This window comes from Procambarus clarkii, chromosome 45, assembly GCF_040958095.1.
Source record: "Procambarus clarkii isolate CNS0578487 chromosome 45, FALCON_Pclarkii_2.0, whole genome shotgun sequence".
Lineage (NCBI taxonomy): Eukaryota > Metazoa > Arthropoda > Malacostraca > Decapoda > Cambaridae > Procambarus > Procambarus clarkii.
The window spans coordinates 19,271,351-19,293,844 of record NC_091194.1 but is presented as its reverse complement, the minus strand read 5'-3'; the positions used below and the strand labels follow the sequence as shown (position 1 = coordinate 19,293,844).

The following is a 22,494-nucleotide window of genomic DNA, read 5'->3' as shown; positions in this document are numbered from 1 at the left end:
CCAGGTCGGGTTTGGCCTCATCGGCTGTTGTAGTTCCTTCGGGGATGCCCCTTTCGCCTCTCAGGATTGCTGGGTTCAAACCCCAGGGGGCCTTGCATCGGCTGCTGCGTCGCCAGCTTTCTCTACGGGTTTTTCGGGGTTCAGTGCCTTGGTGCCTACCCGAGCCCCCGCTCGATGTGTTCATGGACGCGTCGTCTCTCGGCTGGGGTTTTGTGATCAGTGCTCACCAGGCTGGCCCGGGATGGTGGGGTCCGTCCTTTCGTCGAGTCCACAGCATGGTACGGAAGTTCGCGGCAGTGTGGTTTGCTCTTCAGAGGGTTCGGGTCGCCCACGGATCAACGATTCGGCTCCATTCGGACTACTCCCCGGTGGTTCACTGTTTGAACCGGGGGGGGGGGATGCTGTCCTTGGCTCTTTGGCGCTGGTCGCTTCATGTGACTCGTCTGCTGAGTTCTCGGGGTTTGGCTCTCCTGGCAGTTCACGTGCAGGGCATGTCCAGCATCATGGCTGAAGGCTTGTCCCGTTTCGTTTCCCTCTCGATGGAATGAACGGTCGACGCCGACTCCTTTAGTTGGCTTTGCCGGACGTTTGGTCGCCCTGAGGTGGACCTTTTTGCGTTGACGTGGTCGCGGCGTCTTTCCTTGTATGTGGCGCCCTTCCCCAACTACGAGGCCGTCGGGGTCGATGCCTTTCGGCAGAACTGGTCTTGAGGTTATCTTGAGATGATTTTGGAGCTTTAGTGTCCCTGCCGCCCGGTCCTCGACCAGGCCTCCACCCCCAGGAAGCAGCCCGTGACAGCTGACTAACACCTGGGTACCTATTTTACTGCTAGGTAACAGGGGCATAGGGTTAAAGAAACTCTGCCCATTGTTTCTCGCCGGCGCACGGAATCGAACCTGGGACCACAGGATCACAAGCCCAGCGTGCTGTCCGCTCGGCCGACAAACTCCCTTGGTGAACTTGGTCAAGGTGGGGGTTCCTGTACCTCTTTCCCCCGGTTCAGGTATTGCTCCAGGGCCTGACTTGCTTGGAAATTTACCCAGGGAGAGTTGTCCTCTTGGAGCCGTGGTTTCAGGCGCTGCTTGCTCGGTGTCCGAACCCGGAGGTTTTCCCGCGGCTCCGCCTTTTCCAGCAGGTCGGACCGTAACGTCATGTGGCTGGTTCGATCTTCTTCTCGAGTCTTTGCGTATGTTATTTTTGACTCGAGTGTATCATCATCTCTATGGTGATCAGGTGGCTTCCTTGTTAGTGTCCCACCTGCGGGTTTTGTCTCAGCAGCAGTACGAAAATTCTTGGCGGTCCTTCCGTTTCTTTATGCGTCCTCGTCGTTGTACGTCGCTTTCTGTTAGGATGGTGTTGTCCTTTTTCCCTTGGTTGTTCCAGGACCGTCACCTTATGCCTAACACTGTCGCCTCATATCGTGCGGCACTGGCAGATCCGCTTCAGCTTGCTTTCGGTATTGATATTACTTCTGCACCGTTTCACAAACTGTCTTGGGCGTTGTTTCACCTCTGGCCTGCTCATGCACCACCTGAGCCGTCCTGGTCATTGCACAGAGTGCTCTCTTATCTTTCTTCTCCTTGGTTTGTTGTGGCCCCTTCAGATCAGGAATGTTTCTCCAAGGCTCTTTTCTGTTGGCATTGGCATCTGGGGGTCAGGTTAGTGAGCTTCGTGCTCACCAACCGCAGGATGTTTCTGCTCTTTTGGTCTTCGTGATAGTTTTGTTCGTTTGCAGCCGTCTCCTTCTTTTCTGGCGAAGAATGAGACGGCTGCTCTCCAGAGGGGTCCCCTGGGTTGTGGATGCTTGGTTGGTTAAGCCGGGGAGAGTGCATCATGTTTTGTCTCCGGTTGTGGCTCTTCATTGTTATTTGCGCACCACGGCTTCTGTGTCCGGGGATGGGCTTTGGGTTGATTCGGTTTTTCTTCTTCCCTTTTCGCGGGTGCGTGTCTCCCAGATCATCCGCAGAGTTATTAAGGCTAGCCAGCCTGCGGTCTATCCCCGTGCCCATGATGTTCGTAAGTTCGCTGCTCTTGCTGCCGTCTTTGGCAACATGTCGTGGGCTGACATTCGGGCATGGGGCTTTTGGCAGTCGAACAGGGTCCTGGCTGCTCGTTACCTTGTGAACGTCCCTAGGCCTAGTCGGGCCTGTGTCACTTTGGGGCGCTGGTTGCAGTCAATTGTATCGACTTTGAGTTGAGGAGTGAGCAGCGACCGCTTCCCAGGTAAGTCCCTAAGTTTTTTCCTCTGTGGGTAGTTAGCACCGGGGAGCCGAAGGGGCTCCCCCCCAGAAAACCAGCGTTGAATGTAATGAAACGGCAGTTCTGGGTGAGAACTGGATGCTCCCCGGCATCCCTCCCTCCCTCCCTCCAGTTGACGGTTTTTCGCGTGTTTTGACATCCAGCCAAAGAACTAAAGGGTGGATAGCTGGCGTGTGGGGTCTGGGGCTTCCCCTGATGAGCTCCAGGGAGCCATAGGGACTCGCCCAGAAAGTGGCGCTTCATAACATTCAACGCTGTTTTTCTGTGGGGAGCCCCTACGGCTCCCTGGAGCTTATTGGGCTAATGTATGTTATATTAGACCGGGACATTAGCTAAGGAGTTCAGACCTACCAGGGACCAGCGCCAGAACCTGGCCCCTTCAGAGAGGTTTCAGGGAGCAATGGCACTGGAAAACCCTCCTATGGTTGGAGTTTTCCTTATCTGCCATCGACCGGAGTCAGGCACCCAGAAAGATAGGCATGACAAAACAAACCCCACATGGTAAAAAACTAAAACAAAAAAACGAACAAAGAGGTAGAAACTCCCTACAATCCCAAGGAAACAAGCAAACAAGCATACATCACACATTACTGCCTTGCCGATCGTCCGTGCAGCCCTCCCCGCCCCGAGAGGGGAAGGGGGAAGGGGGGAGCCCCGAACCTACCGCGCCGGCTGCCAAGCTTCAGTTCGTAAGCTAATGTCATCTTGGTGGGTGCGTTGGGCGTGGTCGATCCGCCCCATCCTTCTGGGGTTCCCGTCTGCTCTTTGCAGACATGGGCCTTCGAATCTGCGGTTCTTCTGGACTTCTTCAGTCTGCTCCCTGGTTTTCTATGCCCTCCTCGGAGGACTGTTGTCTCCTGTCCGGCTTCTGTTGGGGCCGGGTGCTTAGATGGTGGCCCTGGACCTCCAGGTCAATTATTGGCACTTTTTTTTTTTTTTTTTTTTTTTTTTCATTTTTACCGGATCTTGGTGCCCTGTCTGAGTCTGCTTGAGATTTGGTGTCTGGCCTACCTCAACGACTGGCTGGTGTGGGCTCGCAGTTGGTTCTCTTGTCTGCTCCCCAGGGGTGTGGTTCTTTCCAGATCGCCGGGTTTGGTTTCCTGGTGATCTGGAGGCCATTCCATCTGTTTCCGTCCCGGGTTCGGACCTGGCCCTTGATTAGGGCTATTGGGCCATTCCTTGTCTTTCCCTCCAGAAGTGTTACTGCGGCTGTGGTCCCGCCTTTGGCTGTGCATGAGGGGGTCCCGGGTTGCTCGAGCGGTTGTGCGGGAGTCTGAACTTCGATGTGCTGGTCTGCCCGCGGGGTCGTGTTTGGCTTCGGCATCTGGTTGGTTCCTACGGAGACTCTCCTTCCGCCTCTTGCAATCGTTGGGTTCGTTTCTCTGGGGATCTTGTGTTGGTGCTGCGTCACCAGCTTCCTCTTTGGGGTTTTCAGGGTTCCGTGCCTTGGCACCTCCCCGAGCCTTCGCTCGATGTGTTCACGGACGGGTCATCTCTTGGCTGGGGCTTTGTGACCAGTGCTCACCAGGTCGGCCGAGGATGGTGGAGTCTGTCCGTCCGTCGGGTTCACAGCACGGTTCGGGAGTTCATGGCTGTCTGGTTTGCGCTTCGGAGGGTTTGGGTCACTCGGTGCTCTACCATTCAGCTCCATTCGGACTGTTCTCTGGCGGTTCTTGCCGGAACCACAGGGTTTCTCTTAGGTGTTGACCTTTGGGGTTGGTTCCTTGGAGTGGCTTGTTTGCTGGATTCTCGGGGTTTGGCTAACCGTGAGTTTCATGTCCGGGTTGTGTCCTGCGTCCTGGCGGAAAGCTGTCTCGGTTCATTCTTCTGTTCGCGGATTGGCCGGTCGTCGCCGGCTCTGCCAGACGTATGGACTCTTGGCCATGGACGTTCTTCGAGTCGGCGTGGTCTAGGCGTCGCCCATTTTATGTGGCGCCCTTACCCGCCTGCGCGGCGTTCACGTTGGATGCTTTTTGGCAGGACTGGTCGAGGTGGGGGTACCTGTTCCTCTTCTCCCGGTCCGGCTGTTGCTTTGGGTTCTGGCTCGGTTGCAGCCCATTCCCATGAGAGCAGTCCTTATTGTTTCCTTGGTGGCCAGCCCAGCTTCTTTTCAGATGCTGCTTGATAGGTGCCCGAACCTGGGACGTTTTCCCGCGGCTCCACCTCTTTCGGCAGGTCGGATCGTTCCTGTACGTGACTGGTCCGGCCTTCTCCTCGGCTCTTCGCGTCTGGTATTTTGATGTGGGTATCACCATCTCTGTGGTGTTCAGGTGGGCTTGGAAGGGAGACGAGAGAGATACAAAATAATATACACATGGAAAATACTGGAGGGTCAGGTCCCAAATCTACACAGTAAAATAACAACGTACTGGAGTGAACGATATGGAAGAAAATGCAAGATTGAACCAGTGAAGAGCAGAGGTGCCATAAGCACAGAGAGCACTGTATAAACATCAGAGGTCCGCAGTTGTTCAACGTCCTCTCAGCGACTATAAGAAATATTGCCGGAACAACCGTGGACATCTTCAAGAGAAAACTGGACGGTTTTCTAAGAGAAATTCCGGATCAGCCGGGCTGTGGTGGGTATGTGGCCCTGCGGGCCGCTCCAAGCAACAGCCTGGTGGACCAGACTCTAACAAGTCGAGCCTGGCCTCGGGCCAGGCTTGGGGAGTAGAAGAACTCCCAGAACCCCATCAACCAGGTATCAACCAGGTTGTTGACGGTGTCCCACCTGCGAGCTTCGTCTTGGCGACAGTATGACGTTCCTGGTGTTTCTATGCACTTTTTCTTGCTCTTTGTACGTTGTCTTCTCTTTCGCATCGGGTTATCTTGTCCTATGAACAAGTGTGTTGTCTTGTCCTTTCTTGGGTTTTTCTGGACTACAGTTAATTGATGTTTTCTTACTGTTGCTTCGTTTTATGTGGCGCTGGCGGAGCCTCTCCGGCTTGCATTCGGGGTGGACGTCACATCTGCCCTGTTTCATACGCTTTCTCGTGTTTTTTTCACCTCCGGCCTGCTCATGCGTTGCCTGCGCCGTCCTGGTCCTTGATCAGGGTGCCTTCTTCTCAGTTTGTGGTAGCCCCTTCGGTTCAGGTTTCTGCTCCTGGGTACTGGCGGTAGATTTGTACGTGTGCAGCCTTTCTCCGTTCTGGCGATGGTCGAGACGGCTGGTTTCCCGAGGGGTTTTTGGGTTATTGATGCTTGATTGGTTTGGCCGGGGTTGCGTCCTGTGTTGTCCGGTTGCGCTTTTTGCAGTTACGTGCGTACCGTGTCAGGATGTGCTTTGGTTGATCCGGTTCCGACCCATGGGTGGCGCGTGCTGGTCCGACCCATGGGTGGCGCGTGCTGGTCCGACCCACGGGTGGCGCGTGCTGGTCCGGGCCCCGGGTGGAGCGTGCTGGTCCGGGCCCCGGGTGGCGCATGCTCGTCCGAGCCACGGGGTGGTGCGTGCTGGTCCGAGTCACGGGAAGCGATGATCCTACCTCTTCCTCTACCCATAAACTACTGTTTAAACATGAATTCAGGGCACTGCAAGCACTCTGGTTCTTCATGCGTGTTTTGTGTTACATTTAATGTTTTATTTTATGCAATTGTAATGTATATTCCACGTGTTAAAAGTGTTGTTCAAGATTGGAAATGTTGAGCGTGAAACATATCTCGACTCTTAACAAGGCAGTGGACTGCTAAATGATGTTCGTATAAATAGATTTTGGTTACCAAAAAATGTTCATGGAACATGCATCATTTATTGACACGTGTATTAAATCATAATACTCTCTAAATTAATTTAATACATACAGTATTTCTTTTTGTAATTGCCAAATTTATTGTCACTAATGAATGTTGTACTTATAAGTGATGTCTGAATTTCAGCTTGAGAGCAAGCTTCCCTTGCTTGAGCACTGGCTATACCACCCATTCTGTGCTGTTCGGCACATGGCCAGCAGAGTGATGGGAGCTCTGGCTTGTGTCCTTACTGTGCCCACCATGTCCCATGTGGTGGAGAAAGTTGTACCTTGCCTCGGAGCCATTGATGATGACAGCAAGAGACAAGGAGCAGTGGAGTGCATTTTTGCTGTTATTGATTGCCTGGGGTTTAATGTTGTGCCTTACATAGTTCTTCTTATTGTGCCTTTATTAGGTTAGTCAGTTTTTACTCATTCTTTTGTATTTATTCAAAACTATATGGTTTTATTTAAATATTATGTTGAACTTTAAAGTTCAACTTTACTAGTTGAAAAGATTAAAATGGTAAATGTTGAAGCTTTTACAAAAAACTTGAAATCAAGGGTTATGTTATATAAAAGTCAAATATCATTATTTAAGAGCAAATTTAAACCTAGCATTCTGTGAAAACTTGTGTTTTCTGTGACCCCTTTTAAATTAGGTCGTATGAGTGATCAAGACTGCAGTGTTCGTCTCATGGCGACACACTGCTTTGCGACACTGATCCGACTGCTGCCGCTGGAAGGTGGTGTTCCTGACCCTCCTAGTCTGAGTGAAGAGTTGTTGCAACAGAAGATCAGAGAGAGAGAGTTTCTGGAGAAGCTTCTTGATCCCACAAAGATTGAAAATTATAAAGTTCCTGTGCCAATTTATGCCGAATTAAGAGCATATCAGCAGGTGTGTGTGGAATCTATTCAAAATAATCCTTTTTATGCTTAGATAATTAGATACACATGATACATAGCGAGTGCAAGAATAATTGTAATGGGTGATTGGAAGGTAAAGTGGGAACTGACTGTAATTATAAGTGGCAATGGTGTTGTAGGAATAAATGGCTCTATTTAAAACAGTTTATGAATTGAGTTAGGTATTGTTAACATGTATTTTTCAACTGTAAGAGTATAGTGTACTTTAAATATTTATGGTGCTTGGGAAGTTATTTAATTATAGAGTTTGACTGCTTCTTGAGAGGAGTGTGATGTGAGAGCAGCGAGAGAAATATCATCGAGATTTATAGATTGATTCACATGTTGTTCTCTCTCTAGTGTGAGGTAAGTATAAATGGGGGGAAGGGGCCATACCTCAAGGATCCAAGAGTTGAAATAAAATAGTTGAGAAATAATAATGTGAGAGATCAGGTAGGTAAATACAAGAATTAATTATGATCTTGGAGAGAGAGAGAGAGAGAAATAAACCAATGTGAGTAAATGGGATATATACTGTATAAGCAATATTTAGTTAATAAAAAAAAAAAAAGTGTAGTGCAAGTTTGTAGAAGGCTAGGAACTGCTTTGTAGGATGAGGTAGTGATAATAGCAGGTGATGATAAAGAGAGGGGGGAGGGGAAGGGCAAGAAAACAAATAATAAAATGCGAGTTAAAGGTATGTGAAAAGGTTACATAAAAAATAGAGAATGGGAACAAGGCCACATGGCAATAGATTGTGAATGACAGGTTAGTATATGGTATTTCATGAGGAGCACTATACTTGAATTTTCCTTAGTCATATGAAGCAGTGAGGTGCTGGTGTGGATGATTCGCTGAACTGGAGAGTACGAATGTTAGTTCAGAGATGATAAAAAGGTCTCATGAATTGGTCAGGTAAGACTTTGTAATATCTTTAACTTTCTTTTCCTGTTCTGCTCTCCTGTCTTGAGTGGGCTGGAGAGCTTCTCTCTCTCCAAATAAAAGTGATATATGACGATGTGTCAGCGTTGCCAATTTGTGGAACCAATTACCGCGTAAGATAATATACCTGCTTGATACCTGCTTGATGGGGTTCTGGGAGTTCTTCTACTCCCCAAGCCTGGCCCGAGGCCAGGCTTGACTAGTGAGAGTTTGGTCCACCAGGCTGTTGCTTGGAGCGGCCCTCAGGCCCACATACCCATCACAGCTCGGCTGGTCCGTCACTCCTTGAAGAAGATTCATAGAATACATAGGATTCCTTGATTGCTTCAAGCGTAGGTTAGACATGAGTGTGTTTAGGTGGATATAAATAGAAGCTGCCATGTATGGGCCAGTAGGCCTTCTGTAGTTTCCTTGATTCTTATGTTTTTATCCTTTCTCTCATATTACAGAATGGCGTTAACTGGTTGGCATTTTTGAATCGGTACAAGCTCCATGGAATACTTTGTGATGACATGGGTCTTGGGAAAACTCTTCAGTCTATATGTATCCTTGCTGGAGACCATTACACTAAAGAGGAAGAGCGTCAAGTGAGTCAGTAAGGGAGCCTGAACCTTACTATTCATGTGTTTATATATCCCCCCCCTTCCCTACCAGATAGTATTGTGACCCCAAAAGTGTCAGTCCTAACACTGTTGTCTTGTGTGTATAGCTTAGCTCATTACCACTATGTAATAATAGATTTTACCTCTCTACTCTGATGAAACCAAATCCTTAAGAAAATATTATTATTATTATTATTATTATTATTATTATTATTATTATTTACACACAGAAAATCACACTAGCCTGATATATATCAATGAGAAAGTCCAGTAGGGCTGTGAAGTGACACAAACCCATGACCAAGGCTGGCAATGCCTTGGTCATGGGTTCACATCTCCTCACAGCCCCAGTGGATTTTCTGGTCATGGTCGTTGCCGTGGCGGTCGTTGTCATTGTCATCGTTGTTGTTGTTACAACATAGGATAAAAAGTCTCGCTTATATATTTGTCAATTTTATGCGAAGATTTACACAAAGTGTTGTGCACTCTGGTGAGTTCTTTGTCAAGATCTGATTATGTAGTTAAGACGAGATTTACATCTCGACAACTAATGCCTTGATAGAGCACTCGGGAGAATGCAAGAGACTTTGTGTAAATCTTTACATAAGTCACAAATACGTAAGTGTGGGTTTTTATCCTATGTTGGTATGTCTGTGAGAAGATATTACCATTACTTATCATTATTATAATTATTATTTATATTATTCTTTTTGTTGCTTCATACTGGCCCTCTACTATACATGGTGTATTGTTCTTGGTGTGAGCCTGTTGGGTAACTCAGGTATACAATGTGACTTTCAAAGGAAGGCTCTCCAGGTTGCTCTCCATGCCCAGGCATTGCTCCCAGCACCAAGCTCTAGGAGACATGTGTCCCACTGAAACAAGGAACTTTCCAAATGCTCTTGTGTAGTTGGGAATGGGAGGGAAACTAATATAATCCATGACCTAGGTGTCCTATACTCATTACACAACCATTTCAGTTTCCTCTAATATGCTTGTCTGGGAATGTTTTATCAGTTGCTTTCGTGTAATTATATTTATTTTAGCGGGAGTAACTCCGACTCATTGAAGAATTGGTTGGGGGGGAATAAGTGCCCTGAAGCTATATAAAAACCCTAACCCCCCTCGACCCCCTCCAAAGTGGCAAGGGGATGCAGAGGACATAGCCAAATGCCTCGTCATGTAATTAGGGGCGCGCATGCATGGATTAACGAGATTTCCACTGTATATATCTACTATCTAGCGACCCCACAGGCAGGGGAATGGGCCTATTTTATGTCTATTAGAAAACTTTCCCATTTAATGGTGTGCCTGGAGATTCCCCGAGTGTTCCATATCTGAAGGTTGAATTCTTTCATGGAAATACCTGCTACAGATATTGAGAAATAAATTTATATATAGGCATATGCACTCCCCTTTGTTTATGGCTAAGTTACCACTAGAGAACTTTGTCTTGTGTTTGTATTAATAACTACAATTTTTCTCCTGTCCTGTCTGGTTGTTGGGCCTTAATTTTGATCTCTAATTTACAGAATATCTTGTACTGTACTGTTCATTAAATGACTGTCATTACAAAAATTTAATTGCAGAAGTCTGGATGTAAAGGCACCACCTTCCAGTCACTTGTGGTATGTCCACCTACCCTAACAGGCCACTGGGTGTACGAGGTTCAGAAATTTGTGCATCGCAAATATTTAAACCCTCTTCACTACACTGGTCCTCCTAATGATAGATACAGGTCAGTTGTTTTAATTCAGTTGTTCCCAAAACTCAAGCATATACTGTACATTAATACAGTAATTGATAAGCACTTTCTTTGTTTAGGAGTGTGTAATTTCCTAATTTAAATATCTAATTGTAATTTTAGGAATGGTTTTTCATTCCTCAATTTCTCTTTTGCTGAAGAAATAGGGTTTAATATTTTCTCATCTCTATAACTTTATTACCCAAGTTATCTCACTTTATATAGGGGCAAGCAGTAAAAACTCATCTGTGAACTTTCCCAAACCTAGTCATTTTTTTGTGAAGGATCGTATTCAGACATTTTCTGGGGGGAGCCCCGTCGGCTCCCCGGAGCTATCCCAGGCTGATATGCTAATGTCAGACTTTGGCATCAGTCATGTGTATGGAATTCTTAGGCCTAGCGGGGACCACGCCCAGAACCGGGCCCCCTCAGAGAGGCAAGGGGAGCAATGGCCAATAGAAGCCCCCGTGTAGTTGGAAGCATTCTATGTCTGCCATCGACCGGAACAGGCACCCAGAAAGGTAAGCGCCCCAAAACAAACCCCTATTCTGGTTAAAATTGCTACCAAAAACCGAACTAGTGGATAGAACTCCCCAACCGAAAACAAGCAAACTAGTGTGACATCACACACTGCCGCGCCGCTGTCTGCGCAGCTCCCCCCTCCCCGGGAGGGGGAAGGGGGAGCTCCAGACCCCCCGCGCCGGCTACCCACACCTCAGTTCTTGAGGCTGATGCTATAGGCGATGGTCGTGTGCTCTGGCTCCGGTGTCGCTACTGAACTGTGCTTTGCGTGTGGTGTTGGTTTTGTGGGTGCGAGAACCAGGAGTTATCTTCAGTACTCGGTTATCTTCAGTACATCAATCCTCTGATGATTCTATTCGGGTACAGACGGCGCGTGCGTTGCAGTCTAGGTTTCGTCTGTTGCAGTCTAGGTTTCGTCTGTTGCAACGCGCTCGGTTGGTTGCTTCCCCGGATGCCCCGGGGCTGCCCCGCTTTGCTTTTCGAGACCCGGACTTGGGGGTGGGGGTCGCTTCGATCCTGGTTCAGTCCGCACCTCCTCGTCCTTCCCCTTCTGTTCGTTCTGGTCCCCCGCCCCTGCTTCCGGCCCCGAAGCGTCTGAGGGTTTCGGGGTCGGAGCAGGGGTTACTTTTTTTTTTTTTTTTTTTTTTTTTTTTTTTTTTTTTTTTTTTTTTTTTGATATATACAAGAGTTGGTACATTCTTGTACAGCCACTAGTACGCGTAGCGTTTCGGGCAGGTCCCTGGAATACGATCCCCTGCCGCGAAGAATCGTTTTTTCATCCAAGTACACATTTTACTGTTGCGTTAAACAGAGGCTACAGTTAAGGAATTGCGCCCAGTAAATCCTCCCCGGCCAGGATACGAACCCATGACATAGCGCTCGCGGAACGCCAGGCGAGTGTCTTACCACTACACCACGGAGACTTGATCTCGAGACTCGGGCAGCTTCGGGGGTTGCCCCTTCCGGGGGGGGCGGCAGAGGCATTCGAGTCTTGTCTCCCGGCCGAAGCTTCAGGGTCTGACCAGTGGGCCCCCATTCCTCCAGCTTTTCCGGCTGCTCCGTCCTTGTCTTGTGGGGTCGGGGCTTGGGGAGAGGACTCGGCCTCGGGTCCTGTGGTGACGGACCTCGAGGCTGGGGAGGGGCTGACTTGGGGGCCTTGGGCCCCGCTGGACCCCGCCTGGGTTTTTCTTCCCACTGAGCGGGGCTTATTGTTACAAGGAGTGGGGTTTTCTTTTCCCCCCTCTGCGTACGAGTTGGATTTGGTGTCAGCCCCTCCCCGGGTTCGGTTCCGTGTTCCCCCGGGTACGTCGGTTCCGTCCTTCCGGAGGTTTTCGGCTTATCGCATCCAACCTGGTGTGGTGCGAGCGGCCTTTGCAGCTTACCTCCTGCGTGACCCAGATTATGCCTCAGAAATGGATCCGTCCACGTTCAGGTTTGGGACTTCGTTCCCTTTCTGGCTCCGTTACGAGGTTCCGGAGTCGTCCTGGCTAGCAGACTGCCCCTTGTTTGGTCTGGATTCCTGGCATTCCTTCTGTCGTTCCCGCACGCTGGAGTGGCGGGAAGCTTCCACGGTGCTTCAGGTTTTCCTGGGGGGTGAACTTGAGTACCTGAATGAGTGCTTGTTTGCCCCTGCCCTTCCCCGCGATGTGGGCGTTATTCAGCTCCATGTGCAGGTTCCCTCCCTTTCGGCGGCGCTCGTTGCGGAGGACTTGCGCGCCCGGGGCCTTTTGTGTTCGGCCTTGCGGTTCTTTTCCCTCCTGGAGCTGTCTTCGGATTGGCTCATGGAGGATGTGGGGACGCTTGGGTCCGTCCCGGGGTCCAGCACCTTGTCCTCGGCTGCGCGTTCGTCGGCTGCCTTGTTGAAGCTGTTCACGCCGATTTTGCGGGATGCGGTTTCCCTGTTCTATGCTTCCCGTCTCGCGTGTCGGCAGGCGGTGCTGGGTTCCTCCGTGGAATCTGCTTGGGCTCTGGCTCTTAGGCGTTCTTCACCTTTTTGTCCTCTCCTGTTTGGGGAGTCGGCCGTGGCGCAGTTTATTCAGGCTGCGTCGGCGGCTTGTCGTCCGATGTCGGACTTGTTGGTTTTCTGGGGGTCCCTGGGTGGGTCTTCCCGGAAAGGTCGTGCCAGGGCTCGGGGTTCCTCTCGTCGTGGTAGGCCTCTGGTGTCAGGTTTTTGGTTGGCTCCTCCTGCGGACCCTCCCTCGTCTGGTCGGCGCGGTGTTCGCGCTGTGCGGGGTTCTGGGTCTCGTAAGGGTCGCCGACCCTTTCGCGGTTTGCCCCCTTGACGGGGCGATGGGGGGGCGGCTTGCGCTGTTCGCCCGCGCCTGGTCCCACGATTCGTGGGCCTTTCAGGTCGTGTCTCGCGGCCTGCGGTGGCGTTGGGTGGCCCCTCCCCCCTTTGGGGGGTCGGGGCTGGCAGGGCAGGTTTCTTCCCCTGCGCTCTGTCATCATCTTGGAGTGGGTACGCTTGGGCGTCATCGAAACGACGTCGTCCCTCAGATGGGTTTCCCATTTGTTTCCGGTTCCGAAACGGGACTGCGCGGACCTGCGGTTCATTCTGGACTTGTCCCGTCTGAACCCCTGGGTTCATTGCCCCTCCTTTCGGATGACTACGCTGTCTCAGGTTCGGCTCCTCTTGGAGCCGGGAGCTTGGATGGTGTCCCTGGACCTCCGGGACGCTTATTGGCATATCCCGATTCATCCGCGGTTCAGGGACTGGCTCGGTTTTGTTGTGGGGCGTCTGAGTTACCGCTTTCGTTGTCTCCCGTTCGGGTTGAACCTGGCACCTCGCGTGTTCACGCGCCTTACACGGGTTGTGGTGGCTCGTTTGCGTCTCCTAGGTGTTCGGGTGTTGGCCTACCTCGACAACTGGCTGGTTTGGGCTCCCAGCCAGTCAGCTTGCTTGCTAGCCAGGGATTTGGTTCTTTCCCAGCTCGCCGAGTTCGGGTTCTTGGTGAACTGGAGGAAGTCCCATCTGGTTCCCTCTCAGGTTCGGACTTGGCTGGGTCTCGTGTGGGACTCTCGAACCGCCTCCTTGTCTCTCCCTCCGGAGTCTCTCCTGCGGCTGCGGTCCCGCCTTCGTCTGTTTCTGGAGGGCCCTCGGGTCACCCGGCGGTTGCTCGAGGGGCTGTGCGGGAGCCTGAACTTCGCGATGGTGGTCTACCCGCCGGGTCGGGTTTGGCTTCGACGGCTGTTCTGGTTCCTTCGGGGTTCCCCCTTCCGCCTCTCTCGCGATCGCAGAGTTCGACCCCCGGGGGACTTGCGTCGGTTGCTGCGTCACCGGCTTCCTCTTCGGGTTTTTCGGGGTTCAGTGCCTTGGCGCCTACCCGAGCCCTCGCTCGATGTGTACACAGATGCGTCGTCTCTCGGCTGGGGTTTTGTGTCCAGTGCTCACCAGGCCGGCCAGGGGCGTTGGGGTCCGTCCTTCCGTCGAGCTCACAGCACGGTGCGGGAGTTCGCGGCAGTGTGGTTTGCTCTGGGGAGGATTCGGGTGGCCCGCCGATCGACGATTCGGCTCCATTCGGACTGCTCTCTGGTGGTTCATTGCCTGAACCGCGGGGGTTCGATGAGGTCCTTGTCTCTTTGGGGTTGGTCGCTTCGGGTGACTCGTCTGCTGAGTTCTCGGGGTTTGGCTCTCCTGGCGGTTCACATACGGGGCGTGTCCAACGTCTTGGCCGACGCCCTGTCTCGCTTCGTTCCCCTCTCCATGGAGTGGACGGTCGACGACGAATCCTTCCGTTGGCTTTGCCAGACGTTCGGGCGCCCCGAAGTGGACCTCTTCGCGTCGGCGTGGTCGCGGCGTCTTCCCGTTTATGCGGCGCCCTTCCCCAATTGCGAGGCCGTCGGGGTCGATGCCTTTCGGCTAGACTGGTCGAGATGGGGGTTCCTGTACCTCTTTCCCCGGTTCGGCTGTTGCTCCAGGTCCTGACTCGCTTAGAGACTTACCGGGGGAGAGTTGTCCTTCTGGCCCCTTGGTGACCGGCCCAGCCTTGGTTTCAGGCGCTGGTTGCTCGGTGTCCGAACCCGAGGGTTTTCCTGCGGCTCCACCTCTTTCAGCAGATCGGGCCGGTGCGTCACGTAGCTGGTTCGATCTTCTCCTCGAGTCTTCGCGTATGGTTTTTTTTACTCGAGTCCATCATCATCTCTATGGTGAACAGGTGGCCTCCTTGTTGGTGTCCCACCTGAGGGCTTCTTCTCGGCGGCATTATGAAGTTTCCTGGCGGGCCTTCCGTTTCTTTTTGCGTCTTCATCGTGTTAGCTCCTTGTCTGTTCGGGTGGTCTTGTCCTTCCTCTCGTGGTTGTTTCAGGACCGTCATCTTATGCCTAACACTGTCGCTTCGTATCGTGCGGCGCTGGCGGAGCCGCTTCAGCTTGCTTTCGGTATCGATGTTACGTCTGCGCCGTTTCGCAAGCTGTCTCGTGCATTGTTTCACCTCCGGCCTGCTCATGCGTCGCCTGAGCCGTCATGGTCTTTGGACAGAGTGCTCGCTTTCCTTTCATCTCCTCGTTTCGTTGTGGCCTCTTCGGTCCAGGATTGTTTTTCCAAGGCACTTTTCTTGTTGGCTTTGGCCTCTGGGGGTCGGGTAGGGGAGCTTCATGCTCTCCTCCGGCGCAGGGGTTTCTGCTCTTTTGGTCGTGGTGATTGTTTTGTTCGTTTGCAGCCGTCTCCTTCTTTTCTGGCGAAGAATGAGACTGCTGCGTTCCGGAGGGGTCCATGGGTGGTTGATGCTTGGTTGGTCAGGCCGGGGGTGCATCATGTTTTGTGTCCGGTTGCGGCGCTTCGCCGTTATTTGCGCACCACAGCTTCTGTGTCCGGGGACGCGCTGTGGGTTGATCCGGTTTCCCTTCTTCCCTGTTCGCGGGTTCGGGTCTCTCAGGTCGTCCGCAGGGTTATTAGGTCCAGCCAGCCTGCGGTCTATCCCCGTGGCCATGACGTTCGTAAGTTCGCGGCTCTTGCTGCCGTCTTTGGGAATATGTCTTGGTCTGATATTCGGGCGCGGGGATTTTGGCGGTCGAACAGGGTCCTGGCTGCTCGTTACCTTGTGAATGTCCCTGGGCCTCTTTTTTTTCTGTCTGTGGGTAGTTAGCTCCAGGGAGCCGACGGGGCTCCCCCCAGAAAACCAGCGTTGAATGTAATGAAACGCCATTTTCTGGGTGAGTCCCGGAGGCTCCCCGGCATCCCTCCCTCCCTCCGGTCGGCTGTTTTTCGTGTTTTTGACATCCAGCCTCAAGAACTGAGGTGTGGGTAGCCGGCGCGGGGGGTCTGGGGCTCCCCCTTCCCCCTTTCGGGGAGGGGGGAGCTGCGCAGACAGCGGCGCGGCAGTGTGTGACGTCACACTAGTTTGCTTGTTTTCGGTTGGGGAGTTCTATCCACTAGTTCGGTTTTTGGTAGCAATTTTAACCAGAATAGGGGTTTGTTTTGGGGCGCTTACCTTTCTGGGTGCCTGTTCCGGTCGATGGCAGACATAGAATGCTTCTAACTACACGGGGGCTTCTATTGGCCATTGCTCCCCTTGCCTCTCTGAGGGGGCCCGGTTCTGGCCGTGGTCCCCGGTAGGCCTAAGAACTCCATACACATGACTGATGCCAAAGTCTGACATTAGCATATCAGCCTGGGATAGCTCCGGGGAGCCTCCGGGACTCACCCAGAAAATGGCGTTTCATTACATTCAACGCTGGTTTTTTGTTGTCCAAATAAGGGCGTTATAGGAAATTTATCCACTCCTCCTAATTTAATTGTAAGAGTTCAGAGCTTGAATTTGTTACATGTTTTTTAATTCTTCAAAGTTGAGCTACAAGTTTTTTTAAGTTTGGCACCCCCATGAGTTACTTCTCTGCAATCTTCTTTTATTACTATGGTTTTGTCTAATTAAGAGCCCCTCGTCCACTCGAGTAATCTCTCTTGCTCACCTCTCGGGTGTAACAGCTTCCAAATTGGTCTGTGTATTATTCTGTCAGAAGCATTTTTTAAGTAAGAGGAATTTTCTGTCTGCCTATTTATTTCTTCCCATGTTATTTCAGTCACTCTACCATGGAAGTTTTCAGGTTTCATCTATGTAACTTCAGTGCTCTGAATTCAAGTTATTTATTGGTTAGCATAGTTATTGTTTTCTAGGTGGTTTATTCATGCAAGCATTATTTCCTTTTCTAATGTCTTCTGCTACCATACTGGTCAGGAATACTGGTCTGTAGCTTAGAGCATCCTCCATCTTTTTTTTTTATGAACAGAGACAATGTTAAAATTTCATTTTAACTTTACCCAGTGGCCTGCCCAAGGCACCAATTAATTCTGCACACATCTACAGAAATTGTAAAAATCTTATTCTGAGCAATATTAAAGGAGAGTCCAGAGTCAGAATTTTACACTCTCATAGAGGCTCAAGGAGCGGGGAATTATTATGATGACCCTCATTAAGGAAGCATTCCAGAAAGTAAGCAAAGCAATATGGATAACGGCAAGGTTCACAGAAAGAAAAGTAACTAAGGAAACGACTACAAATGATCCACTCAGCAGTCAGATTGACCCCACCCCCTACTCCTCTGGTTCCAACTAGCTACTGCCAGGTGGCAGCAGCATTGGCAGCTTTAGCTCTTCATGTGAACAAAGCTCAGTCCTGTCACTGATGCCCCAAAGTATTAGTGGCTGCTTCAGTTGGCAGCTTTAGGGATCCCAGTTTTTCCAGATAAGTGAGGCCGTCCTTTGAAATCTATCCCACTGGGCCATTTGCTTGTGAATTGTTTCAGAGTTTAATGCTTGCTTCACATGAATAAGTTTCATGCCTCATTTGTGGGCTTTGTCATGTGTTGCATGTGTTTAGGGAAGCTCTTTCCTAGGCATTTGTTTGGTGTTGTCCCTGTTCTGTTCCATGACTTCTCTGCTGAGTTCAATAGCTTGTCCTTGAGAGGCCATACTATGTCTATGGAACTTTGCCCTGAGTAGTGCAAGAATCTTTGACTCTTTTGCAAAATTTGCTTTGTGGTTGGGAGCATTCATGGGTTTGGTGACTAAGGGATGCATTAGGGTTTGCATGCTTATATGTATGACACACTGCTTACATCTTTTTAGCCATGTTCATCCTGAAGGCTGCATTCGGTCTCTGTTCTTCCAGCAACTGTCCCTAGTACCTGGGTGTCCTCAGCTCTCCCCTGAAGTCTTCATTTAGGACTTCCAGGGCGGGGAATGTGGCCAAGGTGTGGGGTCTCTGGATGCCCTTCAACCTTTCTGTGTATCTAATTTTCTCTGTGGGGTCTTTTCAGCTCATTTGGGAGGCATTTCCTATCCTCCTTTGATGTTTGTGCTTGCTTTCTCAGCTGCTTCTCCACTAGTATCCTCGGATGTCTCTTGTTTCAAGAGAGTTCCTTCTTCCCCACTCCCATCTCTTTCAGTTCAGTCAATCTTTTTCAATTCCTCCTACAGGTATGGGACTTTGCTTTCCTTATGTACCCGCATCTTTTGGATTCAGGTTAGCTTCTGTAGGGTTCCTGTTTTTCCAGTCTTGCATGCAATCCTTTGTTTTGTAAAGGGATGGTACCTCAAGAGGGGTTCTGGCAGTTCTTCTAATCCCCAAGACCAGCCTAGGGCCAGGCTTAATTTGTGGGAGCTTGGTCCAACAGACTGTTGTTTGGGGCAGCCCATAGGCCAATATATCCACTACAACCCATTTGGTCCGGCACTTATTTTAAAGACTTATCTTGTTATTGTTATGTCATGATTACAAGCAAGGCTCATGGAGTAGAACTTTCCCTCATAAATCAGTGAACCTCTTGGCCTCAAATATGTAAGTTCAAAATGTCTAGGATTGAGTGAAAGTCTAAGTAAAATCGACCAGTTTCCTGGGGCAAACTTATCTACACGACACAGCTTATTTGCAATATCTATATACATATTCCCACAACCAAGTAAGTTGACACAAGGCACAAGTCACAGTAGCTAGATGTCACTAAGCAAAAAACACCCAATAACATGGTTACATGGTAAAATGAAATCTTTAGGGAACCAGATACAATAAGAATTCCAGAGAACAACATAGAGCACATAGAGGTGACTAGAGACGAAGTGGAAAAAATGCTCAAGGAGCTCGGTAAGAACAAAGCAGCTGGCCCAGATGGCGTTTCACCATGGGTTCTGAGAGAATGTGCACCTGAGCTCAGCATTCCACTTTACCTGATCTTTCAGGCATCCCTGTGTACAGGAATCGTAGCAGACGTGTGGAAACAGGCTAACATAGTTCCAATCTACAAAAGTGGCAGCAGGGAAGACCCCCTCAATTATAGACCTGTATCATTGACAAGTGTAATAGTGAAAGTATTGGAAAAACTAATCAAAACTAAATGGGTAGAACACCTAGAGATAAATGATATAATATCAGACAGACAGTATGGTTTTCGATCTGGAAGATCCTGTGTATCGAATTTACTCAGTTTCTATGATCGAGCCACAGAGATATTACAGGAAAGAGATGGTTGGGTTGACTGCATCTATCTGGACCTAAAAAAGGTTTTCGACAGAGTTCCACATAAGAGGTTGTTCTGGAAACTGGAAAATATTGGAGGGGTGACAGGTAAGCTTCTATCATGGATGAAAAATTTTCTGACTGATAGAAAAATGAGGGCAGTAATCAGAGGCAATGTATCGGACTGGAGAAATGTCACAAGTGGAGTACCACAGGGTTCAGTTCTTGCACCAGTGATGTTTATTGTCTACATAAATGATCTACCAGTTGGTATACAGAATTATATGAACATGTTTGCTGATGATGCTAAGATAATAGGAAGGATAAGAAATTTAGATGATTGTCATGCCCTTCAAGAAGACCTGGACAAAATAAGTAGATGGAGCACCACTTGGCAAATGGAATTTAATGTTAATAAATGTCATGTTATGGAATATGGAATAGGAGAACATAGACCCCACACAACCTATATATTATGTGAGAAATCTTTAAAGAATTCTGATAAAGAAAGAGATCTAGGGGTGGTTCTAGATAGAAAACTATCACCTGAGGACCACATAAAGAATATTGTGCAAGGAGCCTATGCTATGCTTTCTAACTTCAGAATTGCATTTAAATACATGGATGGCGATATACTAAAGAAATTGTTCATGACTTTTGTTAGGCCAAAGCTAGAATATGCAGCTGTTGTGTGGTGCCCATATCTTAAGAAGCACATCAACAAACTGGAAAAGGTGCAAAGACATGCTACTAAGTGGCTCCCAGAACTGAAGGGTAAGAGCTACGAGGAGAGGTTAGAAGCATTAAACATGCCAAAACTAGAAGACAGAAGAAAAAGAGGTGATATGATCACTACATACAAAATAGTAACAGGAATTGATAAAATCGACAGGGAAGATTTCCTGAGACCTGGAACTTCAAGAACAAGAGGTCATAGATTTAAACTAGCTAAACACAGATGCCGAAGAAATATAAGAAAATTCACCTTCGCAAATAGAGTGGTAGACGGTTGGAACAAGTTAGAGGAGAAGGTGGTGGAGGCCAAGACCGTCAGTAGTTTCAAAGCGTTATATGACAAAGAGTGCGGGGAAGACGGGACACCACGAGCGTAGCTCTCATCCTGTAACTACACTTAGGTAATTACACTTACGTAATTACACTAGACAGCTTAAGATGTCTTGTAAGTTGTGGACATGATGGATGGTGATGTTACATAACCAGATTGGGGAGGGGGGTAATGTCTCGGCATGAACATCAATAACACAAGTCACCAAGCGGGCTGGCGGCCGGCTTGGTGGGCTGGGACCCCCTTTCCCCCCCCCCCCCCCTTCCCCTCGGCAGGTCTTATAAAAAAGAATTGACCCTAACCCATTTACCGGATACATTTAATATTGAGAAGATGCTATGTAAACGTACATTACCTGATAATAAATTACAGTGTAACGTACTAACAAATGGCAAAGTCAATTACTCGTCTTCAAAAGTTGAGTTCACAATGACTGAAAAATCTGGCAGTCAGAAATTTCCTCTCCAGAGTTAAAGTCCACACAGTCATCAAAATATGACAGTCTCCCCAAACAGTGATAAAAAATACAAGTCACTTCACCACAATAGTTACAAATGCACCAATGGGTGGTGGTGGTGCATTTGAGAATAGTGATAACACTTACCCGTACTCTGATCCCCACAATGATCCCCTTCTTACCTTACTGGTAAGAAGACGATCGATATACTGTATATATAAATGTCCCTAATATACTAATACTGAGAGCACACACTACAACGTGTGATCTGTACAGAACCGCAGAGACCAGTGAAGATGGCTGGTCACCATCTCCACAGGTCAACCAAACAAATCGACCTAAGAAACCAACCATTGCCCAATCCAACCACTGGCCAATCTCGTCCCGGCTAGCGCTGCTCCCATAATGCATCGGGAGTCCAACCCCTTGGGTGGCAAAGCAACACTGTCACTGAGTCCGCTCTGCCATATTTATCATGAAGTAGACATCCACAGCCTCGTCTCAAATTAAAAAAATCACATATGTTCCTAACTGTCACATCAGGCTTCTTAATTAATTAAAATAAACTCACAATATCTTCTAGTTATATACAAACAGGAAGTCATATGACATATATGTGGGAATAGGGAACACAGGACTAAACTCTGTAACAATACCAGTATTGTTCAGTCTTTTCAGATGTGATACATGCATGCTACAGGGTGGGGTCAGCCTGTACATTAAAGACACACTCATCTGCACAGAGCTACTAAACACCATAAATGATATGGTGAAGTGCTGGCACTCAAAATAGAAATTTTAAATGTGGTGATTATCCTTGTATGTAAATCACCAGATGTAAATCCTTGGTAGGTTAACCCTTCAACAGCACAATACATATATATATATGATTTGACATAAAATAATTTAACATAAGTTTCTGGGGGAAGCCCCCTCAGCTCCCCGGAACTATCCAGGCTGATATGCTAATGTCAGACTTTGGCATCAGTCAGGTGTATGGAGTTATTTGGGCCTACCGGGCACCATGGCCAGAACCTGGCCCCCTCAGAGAGGCAAGGGGAGCAATGGCCTATAGAAGCCCCCATGTGGTTGGAAGCATTCTGTGTCTGCCATCGACCGGGTCAGGCACCCAGAAAGGTAAGCATCCCAAAACAAACCCCTATTCTGGTGAAAATATTGCTACCAAAAGCCTAACAAGTGGATAGAATTCCCCTAAATGAAACGAGCAAACGATCATGATGTCACCCGTCGCCGCGCCGCTGTCTGCGCAGCTTCCCCCTTCCTGGGAGGGGGAATGGGGAGCCCCAGACCCCACATGCCGGCTATCTACCCTTAGTTCTTAGGCTGATGATAGAGGCAAAAGTCGTGTGCTCTGGCTCCTGTGTTTTTGCAGCGCTGTGCTTAGTGTGTGGTGGTTGTTCTGCAGGAGTGCAAGAGCCAGGAGTTAGTCCTCAGTACTTGGGCTGCATGCGCCTAGGGTTACCTTCCCTAGGTGCCCTGTAAGTACTGCCCTTGGGGCTTGGGGTTCCCTTCCACAAGTCCCTTGGGACCTGCCTCTGCGGAACAGTTTAACTGCTCGGTTTTTAGGCCACCCTTTGGGTGCTTGGGTGTTCTGTCTCCCTTGTTTACCTTAGGGTTAGAGGCAGTTTGCATTGGTCAGGGGCGCAGGGTGCTGCGTAGCTTGTTTTCAACAATTACAGCGGGCGGCTCCCTTCCTTGGGGTACATTGTCCTCGTACGGGGTTTTTTCTTTTTGTTTTTGCCTTGTAGGGGGATCTGCCCTATTTTCCACTGGTGCTTGACCTAATACGGTTTTCGTAGG

The 22,494-nt window shown here is 49.4% G+C and overlaps 1 protein-coding gene across 2 annotated transcripts in view; it reads left to right on the top strand.

Moving 5' to 3' along the window:
- Positions 1-22,494, top strand: part of Hel89B (histone acetyltransferase 1) — a 282,946-nt gene that overhangs the window by 192,644 nt on the left and 67,808 nt on the right. For both annotated transcript variants that reach the window (XM_045760944.2, XM_045760943.2), the window contains 4 exons: positions 6,133-6,400; positions 6,647-6,882; positions 8,282-8,419; positions 10,024-10,172. In XM_045760944.2, coding sequence (XP_045616900.2) covers positions 6,133-6,400; positions 6,647-6,882; positions 8,282-8,419; positions 10,024-10,172 — 791 coding nt within the window. The remainder of the gene's footprint in view (positions 1-6,132; positions 6,401-6,646; positions 6,883-8,281; positions 8,420-10,023; positions 10,173-22,494) is intronic.